Here is a 14,736-nt window from a genome sequence, read left to right on the forward strand (position 1 = left end):
ACTAGAGAGAGAAAGGGTGGAGAAAAAGAAGAGGGAGAGACTAAGGACAGAAGAGGCAGAGAGGAAAGAAATTGAAAGAATAAGGAGAGAAGAGATGGAGAAGATACAAAGTCAAATACTGGAGAGAGAAAAGTTAGAAAGGGAACGGATAAGGGAAGAGGCAGAGAAGAAAAACAGAAAAAAGTTGGAAAATGAAAGAATTAGAATTGAAAAAGGGAAGGAAGACAAGGAGACCATTTTTTTCGGGCAACAGAGGAAACTTGCTGATGAGACAAATGAGGAAATACATAAGGAAGAAAATGCAGAGATGGAAAAACTCATGAAGGGATGGGAGAATAGAGAGGTGAAAACTCCTGCTGGTATTTTATTTGTTCAGAACCAAGAAAAAGGAAACAAAAATTCGTCAAACACTTGGGCGCCTCTGAAGGAGGCAGAGCTGGATGATATCGCATATGACGAGAGACTACAAGGAAGCAACGAGAAGCACAAATCTGACCACAAACCAGCCAGCAAAGTCATCCCTGTTTCTGCAAGTACATATAGGGCGATTGATAATAAAACCAAAGACTCTGTGAGCACTGATGTAAAGGCACAGCACAGTTCCAGTCTGAGAGCAGTCAAGCAGGGTGCATCCAAACCTAAACACAATGCCATCCCAGTGTGGCTGCGAGAAGAGGAGGAGGAGGAAGTAGAGTATGAAAGGGGACAGGAAGATCTGGGCTCCGTCTGGCTGGCTGAGCTGTATATGGAAGGAGAAGCAGGGTGAGTGAGGGGTGAGGGAGGGAGACATACTAACAGAAATGGGTGAGTAACTTGGCTATTGTCATAAAGATCTCCTTGTTGCCTGCTGTTGTTCAGAGAGAAGTCTGTTTGAAGCATTTGTGGATGTTTTCTCGTAACACAGTCCATCCAGAACATTTACTAACTTGTATTCTTTGGATACTGAGGATTTGGGTGTTCTCTGTTAGTTTGTCTTATGACAGAATGGTGTCTACGTGCGTTCTAAAGATGTAATCTTGATAAATAATTTATTATCATCTCATATACATCCATTATAAAACAAAATTTGTGCTTCTCTTGTATAGAGGATATCGTAGGGTTTGGAAGAGATCAGCACACATCACCAAAGCAGACTCCATGGTTAGCAATCCCTGTCCATTAGGCTACATGCTAATGATAACAGTCTGCAGCACAATCCAGTGTTGCGGGATGTTTATCCACCACAGCATCATGTAGAATATATGAATTTCACAGCACTACCACTACATTGTTGTCCAGACGTTAGGATGCTAGATTCCATCATCAAAACAGGCTAATAAAACAGGCTGATATAATATTAATTACATATTTTTGTTATTGATGGTCGGTTTAAATGTTGTGAGGTGCATTTATTGTTTAAGCCTTGCATGGCTAAATAGGTGGATTAGCATGGTTTTAGTCACTGATGCTGCAGATTAGCAAAACGCTGGCATTTTTATAAGGATGTCGTTGGTCCACTAATGTTCTGGGAGCATTGAAGATCATTTTAAAATAACAACTTCTGGGTTAAATAGCAAAAGCTATTTGAAAGATTCTTAAGTTTTGTGCTTTTTCACTTGGGAGCATCAAAGTGACATCTCTTCTGCTGTTTGGATATGGCGAAGCATGCTATTAATGCTTGCTATGTTAGTCATACCTGGCACAGGCGGTAAATTTAGCTTTGAATTCTCCCTTTTTTATCTTTAGCCCAGGCCACCCGCCTCCCGCTGTGGCCCTGAAGCCTGCATCAGCCCCCTCCACTGAACAAGCTTCTAGAATTAGCTTTGATGTGAAACAACAAAATAAACCTCACAGTCAGCCTCCTGGCCAACATTTTATGTCTCACATGAAGGAAACAACAGAACAAATTTCAGACCAACAATCAGTGAAAGAAAGGAGTGATGGAGTACGTACTAAAACTGATTCTGATGTAAATGTAACAGAATTTGTTCAACTTTTGGTGGTATCTAAACCGCCCAGTGGCGTAAGCATCAGCAAGGTGAATGAGACAAAAATGCCTGTGAATTTACATGTGAGTCCTGAATTGAAGTCTGAAGATGACCAGAAGATGCCCAGGTCAGCCAACAATCTCTCCAAAGAGCAGCAGCTCCAAGAGGAGGAAAGACTTTTACTGGCTAAGATTCGACAGATGTCAGGCGACACATCTCCGGTCAGTGGGCCTCGAGCCATGAAAAGACTCATTCCCACTCCTGGTGATATTGACAGCGATGTTGTGGAGAAAATAGCCCCTTCAAACCCCCCCACTGACATCACTGCTCACAGTCAGCTCTCGATCACTTCCTGCTCCAATGATCTGAAGGAAATAAGACTAAATGACACGGAAGAGCCACTTGTAGAGGAAGAAGCGTAAGTCTGTAACCCTGCGCTGCTCTCTGAAATCATCTCTGTTATATGGAGTTGATGATTAGAGAGACTTTTGTTGTCTTCCAGTGTATCTATTTGTAGCACATTGCAACAATTCACTTTAACTGTAGTCATGTCAGTACCACAGATTAATTGTTTTACTGTCCTAAAATTAAGGAAAGAAAATAGTAGACATTTTATTTTTGTCTTTTGACTTGTGAAAATAACTTGGTATATTCCTGTTTTTATGCTTTATTGTTTTGTGCAGATTGGTAACTTTTTTTGACTGAAAAACATTTTCTTTATGCAGTGTACTTAAAAAACATTTTTTTCACATTTTCATGTATTTGTTTATTTATTTCATAGTGTATATCTGGCTTTAGGCAACTGTAATGCCAAGTCAAAAAAAATTCAGAATACTATATGAATGTTACCTCACGTTGTCTAAGACTCCCACCATTCTTCATTTGTCTTCATCAGCTTGTTCAGCTTTTTCATCATGGCATAACTGCATGTCTTTTGCTTGTATCTCTTGTATCTCCTTACAGTGGATGGATTCTCCTGTTTTGTTGGGGGGGTTCAGCTCTCTGTCCCATCTATTCATCATCTGTCTTCTGCCTTGTTGCCTTCTAGGTCAAAGCACAAAACAACAGATGTACCTGATGGTGGACCGGTGAAACAATCATTTCATTCCAAAGACACCTCCAGTACACATACCATCGTCTCCTCACTTCAGTGTGAGATCAAGAATTCTCGGCTTCCGACATTACCAGAGGAAGAAACCCCCGAACTCAGGACCAGTGATCCATTTGAAGTGGTCACAGAGGAGGTCAATGGGAAGGATGACACTGAGGTAATTGGAGACAGTCAAAGGAGATTTTATAATCCCATAACTAAAACTGAATTGTTTTTATTCTGCTTTTCCTCCAGGACCTTGTGAACTCTAGTCAGTCATTGCTCCAGTGGTGTCAGAGCATCACCAACAACTACGAGGGTGTAAAGGTCACAAACTTCAGCACGTCCTGGAGAAACGGCCTGGCCTTCTGTGCCATACTGCACCACTTTCATCCAGACAAAATGTAAAGCATTTCTACACTATCACTCTTGCTAAATATCTTCTTTGAATGCACAGTTCACGGTTTAAATGGCTTTCATCTGTCTTAAATAAATGTTATTGTGCTTCTGCTTTTTCCCCATCAGAGATTTTGAGTGCTTGGTTCCTCATGACATCAAGTTAAATAACAAGAAGGTGAGAATGGCGTGGATTGTTTGGTCCTCTGTGCAACCACTGCACTTAGTGTGTTAGTTTTTGAATCTGCTCTAAAGCAAAGGAAATTTAAAACTATGATTGAAATTGAACTGAAGATAAATACATCTGTCTGATTTTTACGTCTATAAGATGAATGTGCAATAAAATGCACATTAGTTCATAACATGACAAAATGTATAAAGTTCAAGACAAAATTTTACAATATGTGCAGAGCTTTTTTATTTTGATTATTGTTAATGACAGTTACGTTGCGCATTTTATCCATTATTTAATCTCAGGCATTCGACTGCTTTGAGGCGCTGGGGATCTCTCGTCTGCTGGAACCGTCCGACATGGTTCTGCTGTCCGTCCCGGACCGGCTCATCGTTATGACGTACCTCAGCCAAATCCGCTCACATTTCACCAACCAGGAGCTGAGCGTACTGCAGATCGAGCACAACAGCAGTCAGTCCAGTTACGGGCTCGCTCCTTCTGGTCCCGCTCCCACCAACGTTGACGCCGCCGCCTTCTGCATGGCCAGGCTGAACGAAGGTGTGAGTCTAGAGGAAGGAGGAAGCAGTGCCTTGGTGGTGCCACCACCCAGAATCAAAAGGACTATTAAAGGTAAATTTCTCATTTTGTCAAGCTTTTGCTTATTCTTTTTTGCTTGTTTAAGCCTCCTAACTTCAAAACAGGGATGGCTGGTGCCTTGTTTTCTTTCTGTTTTTATCAGCTCCTTTAATTTTTACTGAGTAATTTGGAAATAAGCCTCTTGGTGTGTTTCCTATTGCATAAGATTTATTAGTTAATTTCTTATATCTTTCGAAACTGAAATCTAAACATGTGTAACTTGGAATCTCAAAAACTTTGTCAAAGTTTATGGAAAGGACTAAAAAGTATGAATGCCTGGTCTTGACGAGGAATCAGACATCTTATTGCTTTCATAATCTTTTTGTAGTGGAAGAAACAAGAATCCCAGTCCCACCCCCAAGATCGATTACCAAAGCTGCCAAATCTGAACAGGTTATACTTCTTGTCATCAAATGAAAACTCTTCAAACAATATTTGATGTTTATTAGTGTATTATATTTTGCATTTGCAGGATGAAGATGCTTCATCTCTTACTGAAAATGCTAATAACTCAGGTAGGTATTATCTGGACTGAGTCTTGCTAGCACCTAAAATACTGTGGGATAAAATATAGTGGGATATTTTTTTTCCACTTTTGACTGGATTATTTTTTTCTTTGCTGCTCAAGCTTTAATCTGCCTTCCGTGTTTTTCTGTGTTTGCAGAGCTGCAGAGTGCAGTTGACATCCAGCCTCCTAAACAAGAAGAAACTATGGTCAGTTTTGTGTTACAGCCCTATACACTATACACAATCACAATAAATCTCTCCACTGCAGATTAAATTCAGTTTGTTTTCTCCAGTGACTGACTTTCCTCTAATCTGTGACTGTCCTTTTCTTGTCTTCACTTTTCTTCCCCTTCTTCTCCTCTCCTCATGGCTGCTGGGCCATTTTCATTTTTATGTTTATTTGTATTTGTGTGTGTTTGCATGTTGTGTACATGCATGCAAATGTATGTGTGTGATGGGACTTGTGGTCAGCACCTGCAGGACACCAGTCAGTACGTCTTGAGCGAACTGGCGGCACTGGAGACAGAGCAGAAACACATCGACAGCAGAGCAGCAGTCGTGGAGAGACGATTGCGAAGCCTCATGGAAACAGGTTGGTTTATTTTATTTTTTAAATCTGTCCAAGAGAGGTGGGAGTGTTCAATGTTCTGTTTTTCACAATGCAGGGAAAGATTTTATTTTCCAGAACTCTTACATGAATATACAAATTGTTCTCTTCTGTTTGCAGGGAGTGATCGTGATGAAGAGGAGAGACTGATCCAGGAATGGTTCACTTTGGTCAACAAGAAGAACGCTCTGATACGCCGACAGGATAACCTGGAGCTATTGTAAGCGAACTGAAAATACACGTTTTATATCGTAAACAGTGATTTTATTCGATTTCTCTAATTTCTGACTGCTCTGCAGACAAGAGGAGCAGGATCTGGAGAGGAGATTCGAGCTTCTCACCAGAGAACTACGAGTTATGATGGCTATAGAAGGTCAGTGTTTGGTTTAAGTTTTATTATATCTGTGGATCTGTGTCTTAGTCATCGAAAACAGAGTTCAGGGTAAACAGAAGATTAAATACACGTGTGCACATTTAGAATACGTTATTCATAACTTATATTTGTAATTTTAACTAAATTTTGATTGGTGAACATTCTAAACTAATGTCTTGTGAAATTATTGGTGAAACGTAATCCACAGTGTTTTCAATCTCTGCTTTAAAAGTGTCTCATAACTCCTGTAGTCACCAACACTGCATTTACTAAAGTTTGTGTGACTTTCTACCTACTAACTATGATCTGCAGGGCAACTGAATAAATGTTTTAAATTAAAAATGTAAGAAAATGGTTCTTTAAGTTATTATTGTCAGAAATGCTGTGGGAGATGGTTCATATTTCAGTTTTTAACTTGCAGAAAGAAACTTCTTTGGCATATTAACTCAAAGAGAAAAGCATGTAAAAGTAATTGTCAGACTTAAACTTGTGTTACAAATATCTAAAACATTAATAAAGAAGTACCATTTGGCATTTTGCTGTATGTTTCACAGACTGGCAGAAGACAGCCACTCAGCAGCAGAGGGAGCAGCTGCTCCTCCAGGAGCTGGTGTCACTGGTTAACCAGCGGGATGAGATCATCAGAGACATTGACGACAAAGAGAAACGGTGAGTGGATGCTTTCAGTACGGCCAGAAAAAGTCAAACAAACATGCAGCGTTCTACACAATTATTGACCGCAGTTTAATTAAATAAGTTTACAAAAGGAATTGGCTTTTTTGGAGACTGATCCTAAGACTGTTTTGCTTTCTGTAGTTCTCTAAAAATGAACTTTGAAAAGTTTTTTTTTCTTTACATACTTATTTATTAAATAATCAATTTACTCGGAGGCCTTTTACACATTGTTACCCAGAGAGCTATTCCTTTTTTGTAGCTCAGTCCTCTCTATGGTTTTAACCCTGATTATTGAGAAATTGTTTGTCCTGAACTGATGTTTTTGTGTTTGCAGTGCTCAGGAGGAGGACGAGCGGCTGGAGCGAGGTTTGGAGATGAGGAGGAGGAAATTCAGCAATAAGGACAACAAATGTGTGTTACAGTGAAAAGGACAAGCACAAACTGCAGTTGTCATTGAATCCCAAAGTCTCAAAAAGTGTTTTCCTTGAATGTTAAGAAAAAAACGAAACTTCAAAGATATCTGTAGGATTTCATCTGCCTTTTCTCTCCTAGAAATGTTCTCTAAGTCTGAAGCTGGAAATTGTTGTCTGAATGTAAGGTGTGTGTTTTAGTAGTATTATGTTGGTTTTCTTTAATTAGTTTTTTTTAATTTATTTAAGACGTGTGTCATTTTCTCATACATTTATTGCACTTCTGATGTTTTCCATGTGTTGTGTACATTTTTTGGACATTGCTCAGTATTCACACACCAGCTGGTCCTCTGCTTATTTTATGTTGTGTGTCTCCTGTGCCTTAATAGAAACTTTTCGATTTGTAGGCCAAAATGCACCAGCCTTTACGAGAATTTATCTGCTCAGGATTTGAGTATGCAAAGAAATATGTTCTGTTGCAGGTGACACTTTTATCTTTTCTGATAGTTTCAAAAAATAAAAATGTAAGCATGTCAAAGCATTTCAGAATTAGTATATTTTGTGATTATTTGAGCTGGACTCAATTCCACAAGGTTTTCAGTGCAGAATGGTTATTGACGCTCAAAGTGGTAACACATCTTAAAACGTTTCTTTTAATGTCGGACCCTGGTGATATAAGTCATCTGCAGCTTCTTTGGATGTTCCAATCTTCTTGACCGCGTAAGTTAAGTTTTGGTATTTCTGCATAGTTTGATGAATGCGTGCATGGTTTTTGATGTGTGCAGTTAAAATGGTACCTATCATTCAAATGTTGATTTCGATATTTATAACTGTTTTATTCATGAATGACAAATAAAATAAAGTTTAAGAAAAATGGCTAGAGATGTGTGAAGTCTTTTTTTGTGGGGGACAGCACAATACTTCAGATGTAAATGTATTACAAACTAAATCAATGTAAACAAAGCACAGATTGTAGAAATGGAGAATATGAATAAAATTGGCCTACAGGAAGTTCACATTACTGTAATATGTTCAACTTTGTGCAAACCATCTCATTTAGGGAAATATGAAGCATTAAAGGCATGCAATGGAATTATTTACTTACAAAAAGATATTAGTGTCTTAGAAAATGTTCCATTATTCAGGAATGAATCGACTTTAAAATCTGTCAGAATTTGAAAATTGCTCCTTCTATAAAACTTGGGCTTTAACGTTGATTTCTCCGATGTGTCCCACAAATCTTTGGAGAATTTTCTTGCCCGTCTTCTTTGCCTCATTGTTGGCTGATTAGGGGAAAATGACTCAGGGTAATGCATTGAGTTCCACTACCTCAGACATAATAACACTGTTTATTACTTCCTCATTGGAGCCGGCGTCATGTCAGTCATGCGTTGCTTTGCTTTACTACAGAAAATACTAAAGTAATACCTGTCAAGTCTCCCGTTTTGGCCGGGAAACTACCGTTTTCTACCTCATTTTCGCGCTGTAGTCCTGTTCTATTATTTTCCATAAATATCCCGTAAAACCACCACAATACATCAGACGGCGACATTTCCCTTGACTGGTATGATAATACATTGAAGGTCTTTGTAAATATTTAGTAAAGCATTGTGTATATTTAGGACAATAAGTTTAGTGACACTTAGTGAAGAAACTGTAAGAACAGGCTACCGTTACCACTGATGCCTGGGCGGGTTGTTGAGAGGCTCATGAGTGCTGGACTGGTTATTTAGCTTTTGGAGCTTTTTACACTTCATGTCCGAACTATTACTAGAGGAGCAGGTTTACTATGAAGTACGTACGTATGTCCACATACTAACTTCAAACTGACACGCATATGGGAGTATTTTGGATTTGTAGGACAGCGGTCTCAATTCGAGCAACTTCCCTGGTGGTCTAGTGGTTAGGATTCGGCGCTCTCACCGCCGCGGCCCGGGTTCGATTCCCGGTCAGGGAACAGTTTCTTTTTCGATACTTTATGAAAGATTACATGATACGGTGCGATTATGTTTTATCTATGTCTTTCTGTTGCGCTTTAGTTAATCAGCTTCTCTGCACTGGGATCTACTAATCTAATCTGACATAAAGGATCAAGCTTATAAATTCGAGCATGTTGACCCTGTGCTACTTTATTCATCCCTCTGCTGTGGAACCACTTGAAGCTCTGCAGTTTGCAGATCTCCTGTTCTGTCATGCAAGAGCTAGGACATAGCTGTATTAGGCTGGACCAGTACACAATCTGTTGGGTGAGTGTAATGAGTTGCCTTCTGCTGGCTTTTCTCTATGTGGGTAGCTTATATGTCTGCTGGAGTACCTTACCAAGGTATGCAACTCATCATCAGCTTTGCAGTCAGTGTTGTTCAAGTAGCCTGTTAATGAAAGTGTGTGTCTTAAAGGGACCATCCAAGAGTGATAAAGCGTCGCTCTGTCAGTGTAGCTCTGGTGTCTGCAGTGTCTCCTTCGTTTGTGAAGCTATGGATGCACTGGGCTGATATCACAGTGAGTACACTTTCCTCTACCTTTTGATATTCTGGGGTTTGAAAGCTCTACAGGCAATTGATTTTCATTGTGATTCCTACGTGCTTTGCTTTCCAGCTACTAATCATCACTACCCACAATACTCAGGTGATGAGATCTTCTGTTGAAATAACTTTGTTTAATAAATAAAGTGCATCCTGGGTCTCCAGGTTGAAGAGTCCTTGTGGGAGCTGATGGGAGTTCGTTTGAAAGGTTTCATTCCTGCATCTGTTCTGCCTTTGCTATTGATTACGGTAAGCCAATAAGGTATAACATGAACACTTTAAAGGAAAAAGTTTTGTAACAATTGTTTTTGTAATTATTTTATTCTTTCTGACTTAAATTCTAAAACTGAAACAAAATGAAATTACTTCTTAAACTGAAACTGAACTGAACTCTTTACCACACACAATCAAATAAGAGGAATGGAATTTTTATTTATTTATTTATTGCCTTCAAGTTGTCAAAAGTGTTTAAAAAGTCATTTTGAACGTGTTTTCCAGCATCTGCTCACACAGATTTCAAAGGGTTTGTTTTTTTAGATTTACTTTATGCTTTATTGAGGCAGATTAGACATTTTAGATGTTTTATTTAATTTAACTCTTTAACAGGTGACTGTAACTTTATATTTTTATTTGAGCTCCCTTCAGTGTTTAAACTACATACTAAAATGTGTGCCATTTTTTCCCCTCATACTTTTGATCTTGTTGTTATTTATTGCCTGTGCATGTTATAAACATCTATATTCACTCTGTTTAATAGTTTTTTTTATCTGGGGCCCCTGGTTCAGTCTGCTTTGGACAATCCTGACGGGTTCTCTGGGGAACTTCACTCTGCTCTGGGTATTTATAAGGTTCTGTTAGAGAAATCTGATGCAAAAAGTTTGACATGTGTGCCGCCTTTGCATTAAAGGTGATCACAATCTCCTGACTAATGTATTTTCCCAGATGTGCAGAGTTGGAGGATGTGCGTCCAAGACGCAGCGTGGCTCAGGAACCAGGTGGTGGCGCCAGTGATGGAGGAGCTGGTGTTCAGAGGGGCCATGCTGCCTATGTTGGTGCCTTGCACTGGAGCCACAGCTGTTATCTTCATTGCTCCTCTGTTCTTTGGTGTTGGTATGACAGGAAACTTTGGCGCCACAATGACATCATACTCTACTAAAGCACGACAAAATGCACCAGTTGACCTGCAGGAGTTTTGCTGCTCCTGTTTTAATGTTTGCAAACTTTATTTCAATTTTACTGTCGTTCTAGCCCATCTTCACCACATCATAGAGCAGCTTCAGCTGGGAAAGGACAATGTGAGAGCCATCTTTCTGGGGGCAGGTGAGCTTATTCTCAAATAAACTACATGTGGGAGGCGACTGATGTGTGTTTGATCATACTGTACATATAACAATAAATCAAATCCCAGTGAAAATCAATCTAAAATTATGAAGAATCTAAATGCTACCTATGCACTGTATATGAAAAATAAAGTAGTATTACACCTAAGAAAACATTTATAAATTACAGTCTGATAAACTATGTTATTGCACAATACCAACAGTTGCATAAATGAGAGGCAACAGAGATAGTAAAACAACGATGATGTATTTTGGTGGAATTTTGTGTCACACTTGCACAAAGCAACTCGGCTACTATTTTTAAAGAGGAAGGAAAATGATTTACGGTTTTGATTTATTTTTCTTCTACACATGAAAATCTCAAAAGTGTGGTGTGTTCATATCCTTTACATTTACATATTCTATATACTTTCCAAATCTACGGTACCTCTCACACCTAGACTACTTTGCTTTTCTTTTGTTTCAGTAAAACAACTCAAACTCTTTAAAACTGGTTGAATACCGTCTGCAAACATACATTTTTAAATTCTACCTAGAATTCCTGATTGGATTTAGATGTGGACTTTAACTGAGCTATTCTAACACATGAAAATGATTTAATCTTAACCACACCACTGTTACCCTGGCTTTATGTTTTGGATTGTTGTGACAGAGCAACGCTTTATCCACTCTTGGATTGTTTGAATTATCCAACTTCAAATCAGCTTATGCAGTTTTCCTGTCTCTGCTGAAGAAAATATCCCCACAGCATCATACTGCCACCACCATGTTTTACAGTGTGGGTGGTGCAATGTTAGTTTTCCACCAAAAATAGCTTTTTGTGACAAGGTTAAAAATATTGCAGTAAGGACATGGGAGAGATGGGGTTGAAATTGAATGCAAACACTACCTTCCAGTTTTTTTACTAGAAGAAAAAGCTGAATTTTACTTTCACTTTGCAATAAGTATGACTGTGTGTTGTCTGCCATAACATTTTAAACAATGTTTTTGTGACAACAGTCAAAGAGTATGAATACTTTTACAGTTTGTTGATTATTCATTGTAGTTTTCCTTTACAGGGATTCAGTTTTTGTACACAACTGTGTTTGGTGTCTTTGCTGCTTTTATTTTCCTGAGAACTGGTGAGAGGCAAAAATACACATTCATCCTCTAAAAGCGCCATCTCGTGTACATACGGTAGTTTCACATCTTGTGGTCTGTTCTTCTAAAGGTCATATTGTGGGTCCAGTTTTGTGCCATTCATTCTGCAACAGCCAGGGTCTCCCTGACATTGGTTCTGCTCTGAGCAGCCCTCAGCGTTCAGCCGTGCTGATCTGCTATCTGACTGGAGTCCTGCTGTTTTCTGGTGATGCTCTTCCCCTTCACAGACCCCTTCCTCTATGGAGCCAGACCTGTATGCAGCCTCGCCGCCTCTCAAGCGTTGGAATGTTGATTGAGAAAATGTCAAATACTCAAGAAAGTCATGAAAAATAAAATCTTGAGACAGATTTTAACTTTAGTATTATTTTTTTCAGTCATGACTGGGACTTTTCTGAAGTGTGTGCATGATTTTTGCGGGTGGACAAGGCAGGGGAAAGATCCCAGTGCTTCAGACATTTCCTGCATGGTTCAAAAATATTTCCTACTGTATGAAACTTAACACCAGCACAAAACTCCCTGGCTACAACAAAGTAGCAGAAGTGTACATGAGTGCAAGCATAGAAAACCAGATGAAATATGGTGGTGAAGAAGGAAAAAAAAGCAGGCAATAGAGGACATGATCACAAAGAAAGACGCGGAGGCAGGCAAAACATGCAGACATCGCTGCCAATAAATACACCAACCGAACCCAATTGGAGAGAGACAGCTATTTAAAATCATGTTTTTAAATCGGACAAGGCAATGAATGCCAGAGGAAGACTTAAACAGAGAAGAGTGGAAAATAAGTGGCTTCAGCCAGGAGCAATAAGAGCAACGCCAGCAGATGAGGAGACACAAAAAGAAAAGGTGGAGTGAGGGAGCGCAGGGATAAAAATTGTTCTTCCCTGGGGAAATTGAAAATTTGGAGTAGCAGAGCAGAGGAAAAGGGAAAGGTCATGCAGGGTATGTTGAAATGTCTGGGAGGTGAAGGTTGTGTTGAAGCTCCAGATTTATGAGGTAGGTTTATAAGTAATAAAAACTTTGCGACGTAAAATTGGGCAAACATAATAAATTCACATGTATGTCTTTCCTGTTCTCCACACTGATTCCAGATGCGTTTTATTTCTTGTCTTTTTTTTTTTTTTTTTACAGTTTGTAGCTGTAAACTCTGGTGCTCATTTTACAATATTCAATTTCACTTGACCTTCTTTTTAAAGTCTGAATGACAAATGAAAGAGGAAAACACCAGTGAAGTCAGAAATGTGAATGTACTCATTATCAACACAAATTTACTAATAATGTTTAACAGTTTGCTCAGTAGTTTGCTTCATGGTGCAGTTCAGTTCACAAAACAAGTTTGGATTGTGGATTTTCTCAAATGCATCCTGTTAACATTGGGACTGCATCTTTTTCTTGACACAGCTGTTACTAAAACGTAAAGCTGCATGAAGGATGCATTCCCATTCACATGGTTCATTTACTGCTTGGAGCCAGATGTTCATAAGAGAAGTAAAAACAAAAATCTAGTTATGGTTACAGAGAATGCAGTGTTAGAAGCTCAGTGTTAGCTGATGAGATCATTCTTGGTATTGACAGAAAATGTTGACATTTTCTTGACAGACATCACATTACTGTCAAAAAAGCTGAAAATTGATCAATTTATCTCCAACTGTGGTCAAAAATGCTAAGTCACCGCAAGAAGATCAGACTAATGGCTTGTTTTTTTAGAAGCATTTGTCCTTCTCTAAACTTAAAAGTAGTGTTGTTCCTTTCACCATTTCACCCCATTAAAAAAGCATTTTATAAGTTTTAATTTCACCTTCACCTAATCCCAATTTTTGTAGCTGACTGTTGCATTACATAATGTTTCAGGTTGAGGAGGTTAAACAAGATCAGAAAATAGGTTTGTTTTTTTTCACGACTAAAGACATACTGAGAACAAACTAATCTCAAAACGGTGTGCCCAGTTCTCAGTCTTCAATTTGAGCTTGGTTTCAGGCCCACAGAAGGCACGTAGGCTAAGAATGAACAAAGGCTAAACAGCTCGGTAATTATTTATTTATGTGTGTCTCATTTGAGGCCAGTTGTACTTGGATGTGTCTGGGATGTGTGGGGTTCATGTTTACAGAATGAACTGTGCATGGGAGGTTCAACAGCTTTCTAAAGAATGCGTTAATCTGACGTCTGCAAGGCTGCAAGCAAAACAAGGTGGTTACAAATATGGAACAGTTTTCATGAACCCATGGGTCATAACCAAATCTAAAAACAAACCAGCAACAATAAGAGCTTACCTTTCTAACAAATGTTTTCGTTTTATATACTGCCCTGCTAAAGTATTTTCACCCCCTGAACTTTTCCAAATCACAAGCAAAACACTTTGATGCTTCAAATTGAGACTTTGAGCTTGCGTTAGATAGATAGATAGATAGATAGATAGATAGCATTTATTGTCATTGAACAGAATTCAACGAAATTTCCATTGCAGCTCCCGTGCAAAAGGTCAAATATATACAGTATAAATAAGCAAACACACAATAATAATAATAACATATATACAACTAAATTAACTAAAGGCACTCAACCACACCAAAGAAGTAGCAGCAGGTCCAATTATGGCAAAGTACAGATGATGTGACAGTGCAAAGTGCAGAACAATATGGCTGTGTGGGGGTGGGGGATATGTATGTGTGACTGCGAGGTTATGATATGTGTGGGAGGGGGGGGCGGCAGGGAGTAATGGCTCTGACGGCTGTGGGGAAGAAACTGTTTCTCAGTCTATTTGTTGTAGTCCGTATATTCCTGAACCGCTTGCCTGATGGCAGCGGCACAAACAGTCTGTGGCCCGGGTGGCTGGAATCCATCGCTATGGATCCAGCTCTCTTCTTGACCCGGTCTGTGTAAATGGAGTCCAGGTCTGGGAGG

The 14,736-nt window shown here is 39.1% G+C and overlaps 1 protein-coding gene, 1 non-coding gene and 1 pseudogene across 15 annotated transcripts in view; all 3 read left to right on the forward strand.

Annotated features, from left to right (window-relative positions):
- The window catches only part of LOC114153279 (EH domain-binding protein 1-like), a 29,998-nt gene extending 22,288 nt beyond the window's left edge, over positions 1–7,710 (forward strand). For 11 of the 14 annotated variants that reach the window (XM_028031690.1, XM_028031693.1, XM_028031692.1 and 8 more), the window contains 13 exons: positions 1,726–2,385; positions 3,016–3,235; positions 3,313–3,461; positions 3,583–3,631; positions 3,931–4,255; positions 4,590–4,654; positions 4,734–4,776; positions 4,926–4,975; positions 5,240–5,360; positions 5,496–5,595; positions 5,675–5,748; positions 6,303–6,417; positions 6,758–7,710. In XM_028031690.1, the coding sequence (XP_027887491.1) occupies positions 1,726–2,385; positions 3,016–3,235; positions 3,313–3,461; positions 3,583–3,631; positions 3,931–4,255; positions 4,590–4,654; positions 4,734–4,776; positions 4,926–4,975; positions 5,240–5,360; positions 5,496–5,595; positions 5,675–5,748; positions 6,303–6,417; positions 6,758–6,848 (2,062 nt within the window). In that variant the 3' untranslated portion in view covers positions 6,849–7,710. The remainder of the gene's footprint in view (positions 1–1,725; positions 2,386–3,015; positions 3,236–3,312; positions 3,462–3,582; positions 3,632–3,930; positions 4,256–4,589; positions 4,655–4,733; positions 4,777–4,925; positions 4,976–5,239; positions 5,361–5,495; positions 5,596–5,674; positions 5,749–6,302; positions 6,418–6,757) is intronic. The other 3 variants (XM_028031703.1, XM_028031697.1, XM_028031691.1) reach the window with 2 other exon arrangements.
- Positions 7,711–8,718: 1,008 nt separating this feature from the next.
- Positions 8,719–8,790, forward strand: trnae-cuc (transfer RNA glutamic acid (anticodon CUC)). The gene has a single exon. It is a non-coding gene; the product is annotated as a tRNA-Glu (tRNA).
- An 834-nt stretch (positions 8,791–9,624) lies between these two features.
- Positions 9,625–12,793, forward strand: LOC114153277 (CAAX prenyl protease 2-like; annotated as a pseudogene).
- Positions 12,794–14,736: the final 1,943 nt, after the last annotated feature.

Source organism: Xiphophorus couchianus, chromosome 11 (assembly GCF_001444195.1).
Source record: "Xiphophorus couchianus chromosome 11, X_couchianus-1.0, whole genome shotgun sequence".
Lineage (NCBI taxonomy): Eukaryota > Metazoa > Chordata > Actinopteri > Cyprinodontiformes > Poeciliidae > Xiphophorus > Xiphophorus couchianus.